This window comes from Balaenoptera musculus, chromosome 13 (genome assembly GCF_009873245.2).
Source record: "Balaenoptera musculus isolate JJ_BM4_2016_0621 chromosome 13, mBalMus1.pri.v3, whole genome shotgun sequence".
Classification (NCBI taxonomy): domain Eukaryota; kingdom Metazoa; phylum Chordata; class Mammalia; order Artiodactyla; family Balaenopteridae; genus Balaenoptera; species Balaenoptera musculus.
The window spans coordinates 26,422,773-26,444,352 of record NC_045797.1 but is presented as its reverse complement, the minus strand read 5'-3'; the positions used below and the strand labels follow the sequence as shown (position 1 = coordinate 26,444,352).

Sequence of the window (21,580 nt, the reverse complement as noted above, 5' to 3'; positions counted from 1 at the left end):
AACTTTCAGTTTTATGAAAGCCAGTGATTTCTCTTTTCTTCCCTATAGGTGTAGAGAATATCAAAGTGGTGGCTACAGTTCCACCCCTGGTCTGGCTGCCATGTATCATGGGCAAACTACTAGTAAAGGGCCGTGTAATTCCACGCAGATTTACCAGCAACCTCCAAGGCTTCTCATTGTGCATATCGCTCTACCATCCTGGGCTGACCTCTGCTCCAACCTCTGTGAGGCTCTGCAGAACTTTTTCTCTCTAGCCTGCAGCTTGATGGGCCCCAGCCGCATGTCCCTCTTCAGCTTATACGTTGTACAAAATCAGCATGAGTGCATCCTCCCCTTTGTGGTGAGTATATCTATATTTGTTCATTTTATCCTGAGAGCAGATATGAGGTTTCTGGAGCAGAGATCACAGTTTTTATTCTTACAGTAATAACTGTGCCCATTCCCCATACCCAATACCCCATACCCCACAGGCAACAGAAAGAGCCGATGTCATCCTACACATGGGGGATTTGTACTGCAGAAGAGGAACCCCAAAATTATTAATATGGGAGTGTATATAGGCTACATCTTACCCCCCACCTCCACTCCTGAGAGAGGGAGAGAAACTTTGGCATTTACAGTCCTTTGGAATGTAAGCAACTGACCTCTTTCATCCCTCTTTGAAATGTAAACACAGGGAAGTAAATCTCTAAATTTCTTTAGCGGTCTCTGGCTACTCTATCACCCTTTAAGTTTCTAAGACTTGTCCTTTAACCCAGGTTCCAGGATTTTTTGCTCAGAAAGCCCCAACTGTGCAGAAATATGAAAATATTTTTTCTCTATACTTCCACATAGGACTCAGGTGAAACTCCCCCTAGAGTTTCAGAAGGCAAAGGCTGGGCTAAGGGCAATGCTTTTACAAAGCTCTCTCACACAAAGACAACTATCTCTTTTCCTCCTCAAACAAATTCAGATCTTCACTTTCTCCCCTTTACAAAGTTCAGAAGCTCAGGGGTGGGAAAGACTTCAGGGGTTCTAGTAAATCCTCTTCCTGAGGCAGCCATGCTGCTGGGATAGTCAGAAAAGACCTCATGGGGAGCCAGGACTTTGATTCCTACCTGGTGTGAATAAGACCTCCTCCCACATAGTGTCCATGGAAGCCACGTGGGAGCCTGGACTCCCTCCAACCCATCCAACATTAACAAGGTTTCTATCTCTCCCCCTCCCTATTGAGGTGGTGTCAGAGGAGGCCATGTGGGAAGTGGCAGTGAGGCATCTTTTTATCTCCAAGGCAGGATGGTGTCAGTGAAGTCCTAGTGGGAAGCCAGGACTTTTAGGACATTTTTCCTAGTGGAACGCTTAATGGTAATGAAGCTTACCTACCCCCAGGGTGTCAGTGGGGGGGCCTTTGAGGAACCTGAACTTCTACCCCCACCCAGAGGTAACAAGGCACCCTCCCTTCTGGAATGTAATTAGAGGCCAAATAGAGTCACACCCCAACCTGACAGTAATTACATCCCAGTAATCCAGGATGTAATTAGAGGCCAAATAGAGTCACACCCCAACCTGACAGAGAAGTGACAGGAAACCTCACTTCTCCCATTGGTGCAGTGTCAAAATAGGCCTACTAAAGCAGAAGATTTAAACAAGATCCAGAGTCTTACAGCATAATACCCAAAATGTCCAGAATACACACACACACACAAAAAAAATCACTCATGATTATCAAGAACCAGGAAAATCCCAACTTGAATGAGAAGACAACAGACACCAACACTGAGATGACACAGGTGTTAGAATTATCTGAAAACGCTTTTGAAGCAGCCATCATAAAAATATTCCAACAAGCAGTTATGAACGTGCTTGCACAAATGGAAAAATATAAAGTCTCACCAAAGAAATAGAAGTATAAAGAAAAACCAAATAGAAATTTTAGGCTGAAAAATGCAATACCCATAATTTTAAAAACAAAAATCTACTATGGATGGGCAAAATGGAGAGGACAGAGGAACTTGAAAACAGAATAGAAATTACCCAATCTGAGCAACAGAGAGAAAAGAGACTTTAAAAAAAAATTAGCAAAGCCACAGGGATCTGTGAGACTATAACAAAGAGCTAACATTTATGTCATCACAGTCCAAGAGGAAAGGGACAGGAGGGTGGAGCTGGACAAATACTTAAAGAAATAATCACTGAAAGTTTCCCAAATTTGGCAAAAGTTATAAACCTAAAGATTCAAGAGGCTGGTGGAGCCCCAAACAGAATAAACACAAAGAAATCCATTCTAAGACACATCATAATCAATTCTAAAAACTAAAGACAAAGAAAGACTCTTGAGAGCGGGACACTGACACCTTACCTATAAGGGAGAAACAATCAAGTAATGATAGATTCTTTTCATTAGAAACCATGAAGGCCAGAGGAAGTGTCACATTTTTCAAATGCTGAAAGAAAAGAACTGTTAACCTAGAACTCTGTATCCAGTGAAAATATCCTTAAGGAATGAATCAGAAATCAAGATATTCTCAGATGAGGGAAAACTAAGAATTTGTCACCAACAGACCTACCTTAACAGAATGGCTAAAGGAAGTTCTCGAATCAGAAAGGAAATTATAAAAGAAAGACTCTTGTAATATCCGGAAGGAAGAAAGAAGAATGGAAAGAATAAAATATGAATAAAGATAATAGACTTTCTATAGAGTCTTCTAAATTATATTTGACAATTGAAGCAAAAATTATAACATTGTCTGATATGGTTGTTAGTGCTAGTGTATATAGAGGAACTATTTAGGATAATTACATTATAAACAGGGGAGGATAAAAGGACTTAAAGGAAATTAAGGTTTTTACACTTCATTCAAAATGGTAAAATATTGACACCAGTATACTGTGATAAGGATGTATATGTATAATGCAATACTTAAAACAACCACTTAAAAAATCTATATAAAGAGATACACTCAGAAACACTATAGATAAATCAAAATGGAATTCTAAGAAAATATTCAATTAACCCACAGGAAGATAGGTAAAAGAAAACAGAGAAATGAAAAACTGAGGGAACAAACAGAAAGCAACAAATAAATCAACAGGCTGACATACCAATAATTACATTAAATGTAAATGGTTTTATGGGCTTCCCTGGTGGCGTCTATCCCTGGTCCGGGAAGATCCCACATGCCACGGAGCAACTAAGCCCATGTACCACAATACTGAGCCTGTGCTCTAGAGCCCGCAAGCCACAACTACTGAGCCTGCATGCTGCAACTACTGAAGCCCATGCACCTGGAGCCCATGCTCCGCAACAAGAGAAGCCACCACAGTAAGAAGCCCATGCACTGCAACGAAGAGTAGGCCCCACTTGCCGTGACTAGAGAAAGCCCGCATGCAACAACAAAGACCCAAAGCAGCCAAAATTAAATAAATAAAATTAAAAAATTTATTTTTAAAAATGTAAATGGTTTTAATACACCAATTAAAAGAAAGAGGGAATTCCCTGGTGGTCCAGTGGTTAGGACTCTGTGCTTCCACTGACAGGGGCCCAGGTTCGATCCCTGGTTGGGGAAATAAGGTCCCACAAGCTGCACGGCATGGCAATAAATAAATAAATAAAAGAGATTGGCAGAGGTGGGGGCATGACCCAACTGTATCCTATCTACAGGAAACTAACTTCAAACACAATAAAAGTAGGTTGAAAGTAAAAGGATGGAAAAAGATATACCATGATAACAATCAAAACATTATTAATATATCAAATTAAGTAGACATAATAATAAAAAGAGTCACAGAACAAGAACAAATAGTCCTAAAATTTATATGGAACCCCAAAGACCTAGAATTGCTGAAGCAATCCTAAAGAAAAAGAACAAAGCTGGAGGCATAACCACCCCGTGCCCTCCCGCCAGACTTCAGACAATACTACAAAGCTACAGTAATCAAAAGAGCCTGGGAACTTCCCTGGTGGTCCAGTGGTTAAGACTCCACACTCCCACTGTAGGGGGCACTGGTTCAACACTGGTCAGGGAACTAAGATCCTGCATGCCATGTGGTGCAGCCACAAAAAAAAAACAACAACAACAACTGTGATATTGGCACAAAAACAGACATACGGGTCAATGGAACAGAATAGAGAGCTGAGCAATAAGCCCACACACCTACAGTCAATTAATCTTCAACAAAGGAAGCAAGAATATACAATGGAGAAGACAGTCTCTTCAGCAAGTGGTATTGGAAAAGCCGGACAGCAACATGTAAATCAGTGAAGTTAGAGCACTCCCTTATGCCATACATAAAAATAAACTCAAAATGGCTTAAAGACTTAAATATAAAGCATGACAGCATAAAACTCCTAGAAAAGAACATAGGCAAAATATCTGACATAAATTGTAGCCATGTTTTCTTAGGTCAGTCTCCCAAGGCAAAAGAAATAAAAGCAAAAATAAACAAATGGGACCAAATCAAACTAGGAAACCATAAACAAAATGAAAAGACAGCCTACAGAATGGGAGAAACTATTTGCAAATGATGCGACCAACAAGGGCTTAATTTCCAAAATATACAAACAGCTCATACAGTTCAATATTGAAAATAAATAAATAAATTTTAAAAATGGGCAGAAGACCTAAATAGACATTTCTCCAAAGAAGGCATACAGATGGCCAACAGGCACATGAAAAGATGCTCAACACTGCTAATTATTAGAGAAATGCAAATAACTGCAATGAGGTATCACCTCACACTAGTCAGAATGGCCATCAAAAAAAGTCTACAAATAATAAATGCTGGAGAGGTTGTGGAGAAAAGGGAACCTCCTGCACTGTTGGTGGGGATGTAAATTGGTGCAGCCACTACAGAGAATAGTATGGGGGTTCCTTAAAAAACTAAAAATAGAGTTACCATATGATCCAGCTATCCCATTCCTGGGCATATATATCTGGAGGAAACCCTAATTTGAAAAGATACATGCGCCCCAGTGTTCATAGCAGCACTGTTTACAATAGCCAAGACATGGAAGCAACCTAAGGGTCCATCGACAGATGAATGGATAAAGAAGATGTGGTATATATATACAATTTTACTCAGCCATAAAAAAGAATGAAATAGTGCCATTTGCAGCAACATGGATAGACCTAGAGATTATCATTCTAAATGAAGTAAGTCAGACAAAGACAAATACCATATGATACCACTTACGTGTGGAATCTAAAAAAAATGATACAAAATGAATTTGCAAAACAGAAACAGACCCACAGACAGAGAACACAAACTTATGGTTACCAAAGGGGGAAAGGGAGGAGGGATAAATTAGGAGTTTGGGATTAGCAGATACACACTACTATATATACAATAGATAAACAACAAGGGCCTACTGTATAGCACAGGGAACTATATTCAATATCTTGTAATAACCTATAATGGAAAAGAATCTGAAAAAGAATATATATATATATGTGTATATACATATATATGTATCTGAATCACTTTGCTGTACACCTGAAACTAACACAACTGTATCTGAATCACTTTGCTGTACACCTGAAACTAACACAACGTTGTATATCATGTATAATTTTTTAAAAAAAATTTTCCAAAAGAAAAAAAAGAGTCAATCCAACAAAAGACAGCAATCTTAAATGTGTACCCACTAAACAACAGAGCTACAAATGTCTGTTAACTGGTCAATGGATAAACAAAATGTACAACTCTCACTCCATAAAACTGGAGTTTCCTACAAGTACACTGAGGACAGAGTGAAAGTGATAGTGATGTTTACGACCATACGGCAAGTATGTTCCTCTATTGTGCCATTTTCCTTGTGCATGTCTGTCCCATGACCACATTTGGCTGTGATATCTATCTTCTGTCAGGCAATAGGGATAAAGAAAAGTTGAGAGTGATCTGGAAGGGTAAATGAAGATATTCAGCATAGGAGGCTTTTTGGGAGATGAGCTCATGTCCCAAACAAAGGTAAAAGGATTTCATTTCCTTCTTCAATTGACTATGTTCTATGCCTCTGGTACTCCTCAGTACATTTGGCCTTAGATGAATCCCCTGACCCCTTATTCACTCCATTAGGAAAGACAGATGGTTCTAGACTAAAAACAACCTCTGGTAACTCAGGAAAAATTGCAAGCCAAAATTTCCATCCAAAAGAACAGTAAGTTCAACCATGGTCAAAAGCTCAAGAAAATCACTGAAACAATGCCATTACCTTATGTATGGAACAGTCCAATCTTTGTTTAAAGAAAAAAATATTACCTTAAATCCATTTTATCTGACCTATCTAAGTATCTGACGTTTTCTATCTGCAGAGTTAGCTCAAAATGTAAGTGGAGGAAGACAGCAGGTAGGAAATCTTGCCTAAATTGAACACCTCAATTTATCTCCTCATATTTAATTTATGAGTATAATAAAATAATTCTGAACTTTTTATGAGAAATCTTGACAAAGGAATTATAATTAAAATATTAGAATTCCTTTTATATCCATTGTGCCCTTAATATAAAGAAATTTGACCAAAATGATTAATCTCTCAAATCAGAGTTTCAGAAGAATTCCGTTACTGTGAAGATTTTACCAATTCTTTTACCTTTTCATGAGAACAAAGAAGTTATTTAAATCATATATGATCTACAATGGTATTTGAGGACCAGTAGTGGTCTAATTTGCCTATTACATTTATTTTCTTATCCTTACTAGCTGATCTTCAATAGAATCATTTAAAAGTGGCAAATAATAAGAATATATTATATTGGGGCTTCCCTGGTGGCGCAGTGGTTGAGAATCTGCCTGCCAATGCAGGGGACACAGGTTCGAGCCCTGGTCTGGGAAGATCCCACATGCCGCGGAGCAACTGGGCCCGTGAGCCACAATTACTGAGCCTGTGCATCTGGAGCCTGTGCTCCGCAACAAGAGAGGCCGCGATAGTGAGAGGCCCGCGCACCGCTATGAAGAGTGACCCCCGCTTGCCACAACTAGAGAAAGCCCTCGCACAGAAACGAAGACCCAACACAGCCATAAATAAAATAAATAAATTTTAAAAAAAAAGAATATATTATATTAAATAGTGTTCAGGTAAACTCCAATAAAGATAATAAACTGTAATTGAGTGCTGCAGGAGGGTGGGGAGAGTAAGAAAAGGAAATATACAATTTTTATCATTGTATAGTGGAGATTTTCATCACTCATTAATGGATATTGCTAAAGAAATAACTTAGGGGAATTATATAAACATGGAATTATAAAGATAACCCCTAAAACAAATACAAACCTTTCTAATTATGGCAAGGAAAACATATATAGAGCAAACAAATTTACACAGTATAGTGATTTTTCAAAAGCTACGAAAACAGTGTATACCTTAAAATAATATAACTAAAAATAACTAAACTTACCTATTAAAGTACTTTAAAAACAGATTTGATTGCAAAACAAAATTCTGCTGTATTCAAGAGACTACAACAAAGTGATTCAGAAAGGTTGAAAATAAAAGGAAGGGCAAAGGTATACTAGGCAAGTGCAGCCCCGTAATAAAAAAACAAAAAGCATGATTTTAATATCAGACATCATTGAATTTAGAGCAAAAAGCACTAAACACGACTAAGAATGGCACTTTAATGCTAGGACACAAAGCAGAGAAGAGTAGAGAATTATCAAGAGGAGCATAAGAAATATATTCAGTAAGAGAGCTTGTTGGAGGGAGAGTCTATTGAAAATATATCAGTTTTGAATACCAGTGTACCAAATAACATAGTATCAACATTTTTTAAAGAAATATATGTATGAAAGAAATCTGCACCTTCCTGAAGTGCTCATGGAATAGTCACAAAAGTTGACCGTATGTTAAGCCACAAATAAACCCCAAAACTTTGATGAATTCCAAAAAGTACAAGTAGATCAGTCAACATTCTCTGAATACAATGCAATAAAACTAGAAATAAATAGCAAATACAGAACAAAAAGTCACTACCACCTGGAAATTTTTCAGCTGTTTAATAGCTTTTGAATCAAAGAGGAAATCAGGCAAAAATTGCAGTATATCTAGGAAATAATAATAATGAAACACTACATATCAGAACCTATGTGATACAAAAAAAGTTAATGCTGAGAAAAATTCATATCTTTAAACTATATAAATTTCATTATTTTATATTAGTAAACCAGAAAAACTGAAAATAAATGAAGCAAGCAACTCAAGAAGAAAAGAAAAAACAAGCTTAAGGAAAGCTAAAGGGAGGAAATAATAAAGATAAAAACAAACAATAATGAATATGAAAATAGAAAATTGTAGAACAAATGACTAAATCCAAATTTGTTCTTTGGGGAAAAAATAGGAAATAGATCAGCCATTAGTTAACTTAGTTTTAGGAAAAGGACAGGGGGAAAAGGCACATATACACAAAATAAGATAAGGAGACAGTAACCACACTTGTGTGAAATGCATAATTCTCCATGAAAATATAATTACCGAAAGTGAATTCGGAAGAGACAGAAACCTGCCATTTCCCATAAAAGGAATAGGGAAAGTTATCAAAGAACTACCCTCCCCCAAAATAAAGTACTGGAACCAAATGGTTTTGCAGGGGAATAATACCAGACTTTTAAAGAACAGATTGTTAAGTTTTTTAATCATTTTATACCACAGAAAGAAAAAAAAATCCTTCCAAATTCTTTTTGTGAAGATAATGTAATATTGATCCTAAAATCCAGCAAAGGAAAACTACAGACCAGTCTCACTTATGACTATCTATTAAACATCCCAAATAAAGTATTAACAATAGAATCCAGCTCATATTAAAAAAATCATCTACAGGAATGCAGAAATGGTGCAGTACTGAAATCTATTAATATAGTTTACTATGTTAATATATCTAAGAAAAATATTATCGTGTTTATTTCCATACATACTGAAAAATGGTGTTTAATAAAGTGCAACATACAATCTTTTTTTTAAAAACCTTAAAAAAGTAGGAACAGGTGGCTATTCCCATAGTGTATGTCTATGACAACTCAAAAACCAGATCTTACTTAGTGAAAAGACACGGAATATATTCCTGTGTAAGACAAGTAAGTTTGCTATCATCACTGTTATCTAACAGTATTTTAGAGATTTTCACTAATATAATTGCACACATAAAAAAGAAGTTAGAATATAGAAACAAGGAAAGGAGGGACTTCCCTGGCAGTCCAGTGGTTAAAAACACTCTGCGCTTCTGCTGCAGGGGGGCGCGGGTTTGATCCGGGGAACTAAGATCCCACATGCCCCGCGGCATGGCCAAAAAAAAAAAGAGAAAATGATCGTCATTTGCAGATTAATGGTAATATATCTAGAAAACCCAAAAGAATCAACTAGAAAATTACTTCAAACAACAAAAGAATTCACGACAATGATGAGGTACAAATATTAATACAGATATAAGTACCCTTTAGGGCTTCCCTGGTGGCACAGTGGTTAAGAATCCGCCTGCCAATGCAGGGGACAAGGGTTCGAGCCCCAGTCCGGGAAGATCCCACATGCCACAGAGCAACTAAGCCCGTGCACCACAACTACTGAGCCTGCGCTCTGGAGCCCGTGAGCCACAACTACTGAGCCCATGTGCCACAACTACTGAAGCTCGTGTGCCTAGAGCACGTGCTCTGCAACAAGAGAAGCCACTGCAATAAGAAGACCATGCACCACAACGAAGAGTAGTCCCCGCACACCGCAACTAGAGAAAGACCGCACAGCTACGAAGACCCAGCACAGCCAAAAATAAATAAAATAAATAAATTTATTTTTTAAAACATAATAATAAGTGCCCTTTATATTCTTCCAGAACAACAAACCAGAAGTTAAAATGGCAGAAAAGTTCTCATCACAATAACCAAAATGATCAAATAAATGCTTATGAATGAAAATAATAATAAATGTGCAAGATTTATATGAATTAAAATGCTACTGAGAAACACAGAAGAAGACTTGAACAAATGAAAAGTCATTAGTTCTTGGGAGGACTCAGACCAGAAAGATGTCAGTTATCTCTAAATTAATCTATAAATGTAATGCAATTCCCAGTAAAATTTCTAACAGAAGAACTAGACATCTTGATAATAAAGTTAAAATTAGAAACAAAAAACAAACAAGAATAGCTAGAGACTCTTTCTCTCAAATATTAAACAGATATTCACAGTGTGATACTGGAAATTGAAAAAACAGCAATAGAATACAATTTAAAGTCCAGAAATAGACCCAAATAACATGGGGGGATTTAGTGTATAATAATGATGCTATTTAACATTAGTTGAAAAAATTATTCAACAAACTAGATAGCCATGTGGGAAGAAATTAAGTTAGAGTCATACACACAGCTTACACCAGTATAAATTCCAAAAAAAAAATTTTTTTTTAAATAAATTTATTTATTTATTTATTTTTGGCTGCGTTGGGTTTTTGTTGCTGCGCACCGGCTTTCTCTAGTTGCAGAGAGTGGGGGCTACTCTTCGTTGCGGTGCACGGTCTTCTCATTGCGGTGGCTTCTCTTGTTGCGGAGCATGGGCTCTAGGCGTGCAGGCTTCAGTAGTTGTGGCTCGCGGGCCCTAGAGCGCAGGCTCAGTAGTTGCAGATGGATCAAAGATTTAAATGTAAAAATTGAAAATATCTAAGTACTAGAACAGACTGTATCAGTCTGGGTCCAATCAGGAAATAGAAACCACACAGTGATTTAAACAAGGAAAAAGTATATAGAGTATTTTAACATAGTTTAACATATTAAACTATGATAATATAGCAATTATAAGATATAGGAGAGCTTTTTGTGGTACCCTAGGGCTGAGGGAGAGATCTCAAAGAAGGACAAACTTGGAAAGGGGACCCCTTTCCCAAGGCTGGGGTTTAGACCCAGTTGGAGAATATATGGTTGCAGCTCACTGGATGCAAAGAAGTTCACTGGTTTGCTCAAGCCAGAGCTGGTCCATGGCTACTGGGAAAGCAGGAAGCAACCCTCCAGGTGTAGGCACAGTGGCTGATGCATAGGCATGCAGAGAGTGGAGAAGCCAATGTGGGCAGGAGGCCTGGAGTAAGCAGTGTCCGTGTTGGAAGAACAGCAGCATTCGGAGGACCACAGGAGACAAAACTTCTGAGCGGAGGGACAGGTGAGCAAAGGGAATCAGGCATCAGTGCAGGCAGGAGGCCTGAAGCATGCAGTGTCCATGCTGAGTGGACAGCTGACAGGTGATCAGGTTAGGGCTGAGAAGTTCCCAGTGTCTTAGTCAGCTCAGGCTGTGACTGGCTGGTTTAAACAATAGACATTTATTTTCTCAAGGTTTAGAAGGCTGGAAGTCCAAGATCAGGGTGCCGGCCTGGTCAGGCTCTGGTGAGAGTCCTCTTCCATCTTGCAGACAGCGGCTTTCTTGCTATGTGCTCACATGGCCTTTCCTCAGTGCATGTACATGAAGAGAGAGCTCTGGTGTCTATTCTTCTTCTAAGAGCATCAATCGCATCATGGAGGCCCCACTCTCATGACCTCATCTAAACCTAATTACGTCCCAGAGGCCTTTCCTCTAAATACCATCACATTGGGAGTTAGGGCTTCAATTTATGAATTTTAAGGGGACACAAACATTAAGTCCATAACACTAAGGGCCTACAAGTTCTGGGCATGTGGGTGGAGCACTACCAGGTAACTTCATACCCCACTGCTTTCAGCAGGAGTGCACCTTCCTCCTGCAATGTCCCTCCAGTACACTCTACTCAGAAAACTTAACATCATGATTACTGTAAAGGAGAAAGACTTAAAGTAGAATTCTGCCCATTATTGCAGAGATACACTGAAGCGTGAATTTTGAGCTGAGAGGCAATGAATCAACAATTAACATACAGACCATGGGGGAAAATCTAACAGTAAGAAAGGCCTTTCTAATCATAACACAAAAGCCAAAATTCCAAAAATAAAAGATTAATAAATTCAGCTGAATAAATATAGAAAATAGAAAAAATAGAAAATATACACTTGGCCAAAAAAAAAAATACTGTGTGTAAAATCTAAAGACAACTAACAATATGAGGAAAAATATTTGCTTCTATATCACATAGGGTTAATTTACCTAACCGCATAAAGATTTCCTTAAAATCAATAAAGATAATGACCAACAATCAATAGAAAGTGAGAAATTATATACAGTTTTCATTAAAGGAAATACACATGATGCTGAAACATTGAATATGTTCAGTCTCACTTATAAAAGAAATGCAAGTTAAAACTACATTGAGATGCTATTATTTTTCACCTATTTGGCTGGCAAAGGTTTTTTTTTTTAAGTTTAATGACATACTGTTTATGAGGATATAAAGAAGCAGACACCCTTATATGCCATTTATGGGCATATATTTTAACACAATTTCTATAGTGGGCAATTTGGTATCACAATTTACATACCCTTTAACCTAGCAAGTCTGTTTTTAATAGGTTTTGTTTTGTTTTGTTTTGGCTGCACTGGGTCTTCGTTGCTGCACGTGTGCTTCTCAAGTTGTGGCGCATGGGCTCTAGAGTGCATGGGCTTAGTTGCAGTATGTGGGATCTTAGTTTCCCAACCAGGGATCAAACCTAGGCCCCCTGCATTGGGAGCACAGAGTCTTAACCACTGGACCACCAGGGAAGTCTCACAAGTCTGTTTTTAGAAACTTATCCTACAGATATGTTTTCATATGTGCAAAAATGATTTGAGTATAAGATTATTCATTTCAGCATTGTTTGCAATAGCAAAAGATTGGAAACAACCTAATGTTAATTAATAGGGAATTGGTTAAATAAAGTTATGGTCCATCCATTAATGGAATACTATGTAGCCATAAAAATTGACACTTTTTATATATTGAATGTAGTGATTACCCAAATTTACTCTGCAACAAAATCAAGATACGAAAGAGTATCATAATCTCTTCTATTTTGGTAAGAAGAAAGATCGAGTTTATCATTTATATTTTCTTCCATGTAAAGAAATATCTCTGGAAAGATACCCAATAAAGCTAGTAATATTGATTGCCTCCAGTAAAGTACTGGTTAGCTGAAGAACAAGAGTAGGAAGGTGACTTTTTCTACATATTCTTTTGTAACCTTTGAATCTTGAATGCTTGTTGAATGAGAGAAGAAAAATCGCAACAAAATTTTGGAAACTATAATACAGGTGAAAAGTGATAATTGACTTAGCAGTCCCAAGAGAGCTAAATCTTAAGCCAGTAGTGGGAAACCCAAGGAAGAAAGCATTTTAAACCACCAAGTTCTCAAAAGCCTTAGGAATTGGTAAAATCAAGTACTTCTGGAGGTAAGAATGAAGGTAGAGCTAAAAGTAGAAATATGTTGAGCATCTGTTTAAAAAGCAGTTTGACCTTTAGATGCTCTCTTCTACTCCAAAAGCAACAAACTTATTCGTCACCTTAGATGGGGCATCGCAACATGCCCCATACCAATGTACCCCTAGGAATTTCACTGAGGTAGAAGGCCCCTGAATTTTAGTCGAATTTATTTCCTACCCTCTGGCGTACAAACGTCTTACCAATAAGTTAGAGTAGGCGCTACTTCTTGCTCACTAGGTCCACTCAGCATAATGTCATTAATGTAGTGGGCCAGTGTGATAGCTTGTGGAAGGGAATGGCAGTCAAAAATCCCTGTGAACTAAATTATGACATAGGGCTGGAGAATTGATATACCCCTGAGGTAGGACAGTGAAGGTGTATTGCTGGCCTTGGCAGCTGAAAGCAAACTGCTTCTGTGGGACCTTATAGACAGGAGTGGAGAAAAGGCATTTGCCAGATCAATAGCTGCATACCAGGTACCAGGAGATGTGTTAATTTGCTCAAGCAATGAAACCACATCTAGTACAGCAACTGCCGTTGGAGTCACCACCTGGTTAAGTTTATGATAATCCACTATCATTCTCCAAGACCCGTCTGTCTTCTGTACAGGCCAAATTGGCAAGTTGAATGGGGATATGGTAGAAATCACCACCCCGGCATCTTTCAAGTCCTTGATGGTGGCACTAATTTCTGCAATTCCTCCAGAAATTCAGTATTACTTTTATTATTTTCCTAAGTAGAGGCAGTTCTAGAGGCTTCCACTTGGCCTTTCCCACCATAATTGCCCTCACTCCACAGGTCAGGGAACTAATGTGGGGATTCTGCCAGATGTTAGGTATGTCTATTCCAATTATGCTTTCTAAAACTGAGGAAATAGCCACAGGATGCATTTGGGGACCCACTGGACCTGATATAAAATTTCGTTGATCACCTGACCTCCACAAGCCCCTACTCTGACTAGTGGGCAACAATGATGTTTGGGATCTCCTAGAATTAGTGTCAGTTCATAGCCAGTGTCCAGTAGACCCTGAAACGTCTGATTATCCCCTTTACTTCAGTGTACAGTTACCCTGGTAATGTTCAAATCTTTCTGGTCCTTCTTTCTTTTCTTTTTTTTTTAAATTTATTTATTATTTAGTTTTGGCTGTGTTGGGTCTTCGTTTCTGTGCGAGGGCTTTCTCTAGTTGCGGCAAGTGGGGGCCACTCTTCATCGCGATGCGCGGGCCTCTCACTATCGTGGCCTCTCTTGTTGCGGAGCACAGGCTCCAGACGCGCAGGCTCAGTAGTTGTGGCTCACGGACCCAGTTGCTCCGCGGCATGTGGGATCTTCCCAGACCAGGGCTCGAACCCGTGTCCCCTGCATTGGCAGGCAGATTCTCAACCACTGCGCCACCAGGGAAGCCCTTTCTGGTCCTTTTTGGATAGTTTTTTAATTCTTTGTTCATGGTGTTGAATCCCTCTTTTATTTCTTTAAACATCTTAAAGGTACTTAAATATATGTGATAATTCTAATATCTGAAGTGGTTGGTATTCTAATTCTCCTGTTTGTTGTTTCTGCAGACTCTCTCTCATAATGTTTGTTTCCTCACTGATTTTGTAATTTTGGATTATTAGCTTACCTTAAGCTGATCTTAATGTGTGAGAATTCTGTGAGGAATGAGTTTAGGGTGTATACCTGAGGTGCTATCAACCCAGGACCACTTTAAGTTATGTTTTAAACTTAGGGTTTCCTAGACCCTGCAGATAAAGACAAATCCCAAACCCACATGAGGGGAGATATGTGGTTTCTAGGTCCCAGCAGTGATTTCTTTCTCATTTCTACTCAGAGCTCACATAAGCCAACAAGTTTCATTGTCACCTCCCTTGACCAGCGAGTAGATTCTTTCTAGCCCACCTTTTCACTGAGAAAATAACCTTTTGAATGGTCTTAACTTTGAGCCAGGATGGCAGTTCCAACTCTTCTCCTTATGAGGGCCTAAGGCCTTGTCTCCTTCTCCTTTACAACACAAAGCCCTAGGTTCCCAAGATTAACAAGTAAAGCCAAGACTTTTATACCTATCTCACACTGTAGTTTCCTGTTGTCCCCACTTTGGTACCTGGGGATTTCCCTTAATTTCTTATGAATGCAACTATACATATAAAAGATATTTGTGTTTTATCTAGTATGTATATTGTTAGGTGGTGGAAGAGTGTGTTTCAGATATCTATTTATTTGTAGGTGCTTTTTACATATTAAGAATATTAATGTTGGGGCTTCCCTGGTGGCTCAGTGGTTGAGAATCTGCCTGCCAATGCAGGGGACATGGGTTCAAGCCCTGGTCTGGGAAGATCCCACATGCCGTGGAGCAACTAGGCCCGTGAGCCACAATTACTGAGCCTGCGCGTCTGGAGCCTGTGCTCCGCAACAAGAGAGGTCGCGATAGTGAGAGGCCCGCGCACCGCGATGAAGAGCGGCCCCCACTTGCCGCAACTAGAGAAAGCCCTCGCACAGAAACGAAGACCCAACACAGCCATAAATAAATAAATAAATAAATAAATAAATAAATAAATAAATAAATAAATAAATAAAAGAATATTAATGTCATGCTAATCATATACATTGCAAGTATTTACCCAGTTTGTTTTTTGCCTTTAACTTTATTCATATTCTCCTTTACTTAACAGAAAATTTTAATTTTTATGTGGTCAGATCTCTTCATTTTTTCCTTTATGGTGTCCTACCTTTGTTGTCATGTTTCCAAAGGCCTTCCCTACCAGAAGATAGTATCCTTTTTTTCCTACTATTTTCCTAGTTTATTTTTTCAATAAATTTCTCATTATTGAATAATTTTAGATTCATCAAAAAGTTGCAAAGGCAGTACAGAGAATGCCTATATTTTCTAACTTATATTTTTCCTCCCCCTGAAATTTATTATATGTGCATCCATTTACCATTTATTCAAAAATAATTTGTTTAATAAAACTGTGTTCCAGGTACTGTTCTAGGCCCTGCAGACCTGGCAATGAAGAGACAGATCAGATTCCTCCTTTAGTATATTATTATATTGAGCTTATATTCTAGTGAGATAGACAGACAATAACTTGTCAACATACTTTGGAAAATGTCATTCTAGTGTGACTCTAATCCCTTTCTATTCTGAGGCTATTTATCTCATTTGTTTGTAAAGTTAGTAGAAAGTGGGAATTATGTCTTTTTTTAGGTACCTCGTACATCATAAGCACATAATAATAAATGTTTTTTAAAATGGATGACTGAACAGACCTATGTCATTTACATAGATACTATTTTTTTTCCACTTATTTTTGTCAGTTGTAGAATAGGGCCATTAAGTCAATACAAACCCCTTCTGTTTAATCAGCAATGTCTTAAGTGCTTTTAGAGTTTGATAGTGATAAAAAATAATAACCACAGCTAACACTGAGTACATACTGTGTGACATGAACTAAGTCATTTAATAGTCTGTAAGATAAGTATTTCCATTGTCCCCAATTTCTAATTGAAGACATTTTAGCTTAAGGACTCATAGTCAGTAAGAGGAAGAGATAGGTTTGGAACTCAAGTCTATTTGGATCTAAAACCTGAACCAAGACTAGTACTTCTTTAACTAAAATGCCCACTACTCTTCAACAAGCATCCTCTACTCTTGTCAGGCACATTTCCTCTTTCTCTCTGACACATTATATTCACTTTCAACCTCCATAGATGCTTGTATTGAACTTTCAGCCTCTCTACCAATCCCCCAACACACACACATAAACACATAAAATATTGTATTCTTTTTACAAATCTTACCCTTTCAATTCTCAGCCCAATCTCACCCCCTTTCCAACAACACTTACCTTTCTTTTTCTAAATCTCTAAAGTATCAATAGTCTATAACAGTCTCTTTCAACTGGGATACACATACCACTAGGGCTATAAGACTTCCCAGAGTACACAGGAATATATAATTTTAAAGAATTGATATATAGATCCTCAATTTCCACTAGTATTCTTTTCTAAAATTTCTCTGACTAATTATGCCTATGATGAGGGCGTCAGGCTACTTCGTCATTCCCACCATCCCTTTCACAATTACCCTTCTTCCACTTCACAAAGAAAATCCAAAATAAAAAGGAAGAGGTGAGAGGTACAAATCTTTCACCCACTATGAATTTTACTGTGATGAATTGCCATGTGGTTTTAAAACTTGCAGGGACACCTAACAAGGAATAATTCAAAATATTGGCATCAATGTAAGAAAGTAAATGACTTATGATTGGGTTAAGAATCTTTTGCAACCAGGTGATTTCCAATTTTAACAAAATTGAAGGAAGACTAAATTGAGGGACTTCCCTGGCGGTCCAGTGGTTAAGACTTCGCCTTCCAGTGCAGGGGGTGCGGGTTCGATCCCTGGTCGGGGAGCTAAGATACCACATGCCTCGTGGCCAAAAAGCAAAACAAAAAAACAGAACCAATATTGTAACAAATGCAATAAAGACTTTAAAAAATGGTCCACATCAAAAAAAAAATCTTAAAAAACAAAGACTAAACTGAGTAGCAGCTGATAGATCATTAAAATAATTTTTATTAGTATTTATATCCCTATATAATTTTTGGCATATAGCTCAGAATGAATTTGACAATTTGACTGACATCTATATATATCAGGATGATGGTTCTCAGCACTAGAAACCTCCTAGAAAATAAGAATAGGATTAATACTGAATGTTGGTGCCATTCAATCAGTAATTTATTTATTCACACATACCTTAACTAATTGAAAAAAGAACGCAACATGCTCATGCCATTAAGAGATGCATTTCTAATTAAAGTTTATGCTTAATGCCAATAATTATCAAAATAGGTAATATATATGTTGTTTTGATCAATTGTATATGAACAATAATTTTAATAATAGCTCAATCTAGATTATTAATTAGAGCCTATAGTCATAGGAAATTTTAAAATCTTAGAACATGTAAATATTTTTGACAGAGAAGTATGATAAGATGATCAATAAAAAACTGCCAACCAAAAAATTCTATTACATTATGATAAAACTCTATGAGAAAAGTGAAATGGAAATATGAATTCAGGGAGAAAAATGAATAATATTAATTTCCATCTGTTAAAAAGAAAAAAGAGCTTGCTCATGTACTTTTTAAATTGAATAATGCAAGTATCAAATCCCTATGATATTTAGATTCTATTGGATTATGTTTTAAAGAGTAGTGGTATAGTTTTATTTTGAAATATTGATATTTAAATATGCTGGAAGTTATATCCTTAACAACTACGTACTTACTTAAAATCTAGATGTCAACTTAAAAACGTATAAAGGAGTATATCATTTTTCATATTCTTTTAGGGAGTACATGAAAAGAAATGCTCAAAGGCTACTAGTCTGTACTTGAGTAGGTTTCTTATCTTCCTATCTAGATTACAAGTTCTCTTTGTGTAAGAATTATATACTATTTATTGTGTTTTTCCCAGAGATTCATGGAGAGGAGCATGTAAGCAAAGTAACATGCTCATGAATTTTATGTGCATTTTGCAAATATTGCTCAATTCTGCTCTTTGATCAGGAAAGTTTCCTTATCCCAAATAATAATTCCTCCCCACCCCACCCCCACCTGCTATTGATGCTTGGAATTCCTTCAAATAGTGTCACAAATTTTAATTCCACATTTATTCAAAATGCATATATTCTTAGGAGACGTAACATTGATCTAGAGTCAGATTAGATTAGATTACTTCCTGAGAACAAGTTTTTGTGAAGGAAAGTGAGGAGAGCCAGGAGATTTACATGTTGATTCCTTGACCTGACTGCAGACTAAGCCAAGCATCTCTGCTTAAAGTGATCCTGAGGGGCAGATTAGGTAGGACCTTATCAGTTCTAAAATGATCAAAATCCTCATTTCTGATAAAACATCACTCTTGAATAGAGAAGCTTGCTGTGCCTAGACTGACTGAGAAATGAAGATAATGTCTAAGAGTGACAGTGCTAGGCCTCCAATTTGCAGACCACCCCAAAGTAAAACTAAGCAGTCACAACTGAACCTTCCTTTGGGTGAGTGAATGAGTTAAAACATGTTCTTTCCTGTTTCTAGTAATTCCACATAATCAAAGTCCTTTGGCTGCAAATTTTCCTTCCTCTGGTCTAGGGAAGATTTTAGTGCAGTGCCTAGAACATAATAGGCATTCCATAGATCTTGGTCAAATAAACAGATTTTCAGGAAGGGAAAAGTACTCTTGAGGAGTAATTGATAATGAAATTAGACTGCCAGTTAATCTGAAACCTGAGTCACTAAAGATTTGCATCTTTGATTCATTTTTCTCTGCAGCAAGTGAAGGGGAACTTTGCTAGGCTGCAGGCCTGCATCTCAGAACTCCGCATATTGCAAAGAGAAGGTTGTTTCAGACCACAAGCCACTTCTCTGCAGCTGGCAATAAAGGATGGGCTCCAGCAGTTCAAACAGTACAGTGGACACATGACCACAAGTGCAGCTTTGACCTACACTTCCCTGGAGGTAAAAGATAGCTTAGGACTAAGCCACCTTCCCATTTCAGTCCATCTAGATCCTTCATTGTTTGTCATCCTTCTGTTGTTCTCTGTTTCATTCACATTGAAAGTCATGACTAGATACTCCATTGGGTACATGAGTGACTGTGAGTTAAAACACATTCAGTCTCTAGTAACATCAGGCATCAGACAAATGAGTTTAAAAATAATTATGCTTTCATCTGCATGCTTATTCATCAATTAAAAATGTCTAAGTACAAAAGAGAATTGAATGTATTTAATACTTGCCTTCCAGAGTGTCAAGTTCAACCCAGATTCAGATTGAGCAAGGAGAGAAATCTACATGGAAGTACCGCTGTGAGAAAAGAGCATATACGCTCTCTGATCTTTAGTACACATTTAATGAGTGGAATTTAAGGATCCTATTTCCTTTGTATCCTCAAGACATCAAAGCACTTTGAGCAAGAGGGATACTGCCAATGATTCAAGCAATCTTAAAAACTGAAACACAGTGGGGGACTTCCCTGGCGGTCCAGTGGTTGAGACTCCGTGCTCCCAATGCAGGATGTGCGGATTCAGTCCCTAATCGGGGAACCCTAGTTGAGGAACTAAGATCCCACATGCTGCACGCGGTACGACCAAAAGAAAAACAAAAACTAAAACACAGGGATGGCTTCTCATTGGTCACTTTCTGGGGTAGGTTCAGCCTGTTTGGAAGGGTCCTGTGATGATCTGACCCACCAGACCTCTCCCACCAGAATCTGTCAAATGAAATTTGATTTGCAAATTACATATAAATTTTTTTCTTTGCCCTAAAGACAATAGCCACTACCACAGATTTCTGTGGTGTTTAATCTTCCAGATCTAACCTGTTACATTCTACCCTCTGTACATCAGGGAAAGTAGACACGTTGATTCTCCTATTTATTTCCAGATTACTGTTCTGACTTCACAGCCTGGAAAAGAGGTGGTCAAACAATTGGAGGAAGGATTGAAAGATACAGACATAGTCAGAGTCAGGAGACTTCAGGTGGTTGAGATCACAAAGGGAGTCCTAGAATGTATGGACTCAGCATCCCCTGTTGAAGAGGCCAGCAACGATGGTAAGAATTAAAAGAAAAGGTAAAAAGAATGGTAAGAATTTTAATGAGTAGTCTTTTACAGATCAGGAAGATTATTTTCCATGGTCTTTTTTTTAAAAAAGAGATTTTTTTTGATGTGGACCATTTTTAAAGTCTTTATTGAATTTGTTACAATATTGCTTCTGTTTTATGTTTCGGTCTTTTGGCCGCGAGGCATGTGGAATCTTAGCCCCCCGACCAGGGATCAAACCCGCACCCCCTGCTTTGCAAAGGGAAGTCTTAACCACTGGACCACCAGGGAAGTCTCTTCCATGGTCTTTTTATGTTCTTAAATGAAATGAAGCCAACAGATTTCACTGTGGTTCAGACAGGTGTTTCTAGGTGTTAGAGTTTAATTTTTTAATCATATTTTTAATTTTAGAAACAATATATGTTAATGTAAAACCTGAAATATAGGTATAAAAAGTAAAAATTCCTTCCTCCTCAAGAGATTGGGGTATCCCTCTTAATGCTCCATTAGATAGATAGATAGATATAGATAGATAGATAGATAGATAGATAGATAGATAGATAGATAGATAGATAGATAGATAATAGGAAGAAATATTTTATATTTTAATGGGATCATGACATACATAATATTCCGTAATCCTCTTTGCATGTTGTACAGCTATCTATGTTAG

The 21,580-nt window shown here is 37.7% G+C and overlaps 1 protein-coding gene across 2 annotated transcripts in view; it reads left to right on the top strand.

Moving 5' to 3' along the window:
• The first annotated feature begins 55 nt into the window (after positions 1-55).
• Positions 56-21,580, top strand: part of LOC118906416 (meiosis 1 associated protein) — an 84,995-nt gene continuing 63,470 nt past the window's right edge. The window contains exons 1-3 of one of the 2 annotated variants that reach the window (XM_036873946.1): positions 56-340; positions 19,637-19,822; positions 20,750-20,918. In XM_036873946.1, coding sequence (XP_036729841.1) covers positions 101-340; positions 19,637-19,822; positions 20,750-20,918 — 595 coding nt within the window. In that variant the 5' untranslated portion in view covers positions 56-100. The remainder of the gene's footprint in view (positions 341-19,636; positions 19,823-20,749; positions 20,919-21,580) is intronic. The other variant, XM_036873947.1, reaches the window with a different exon arrangement.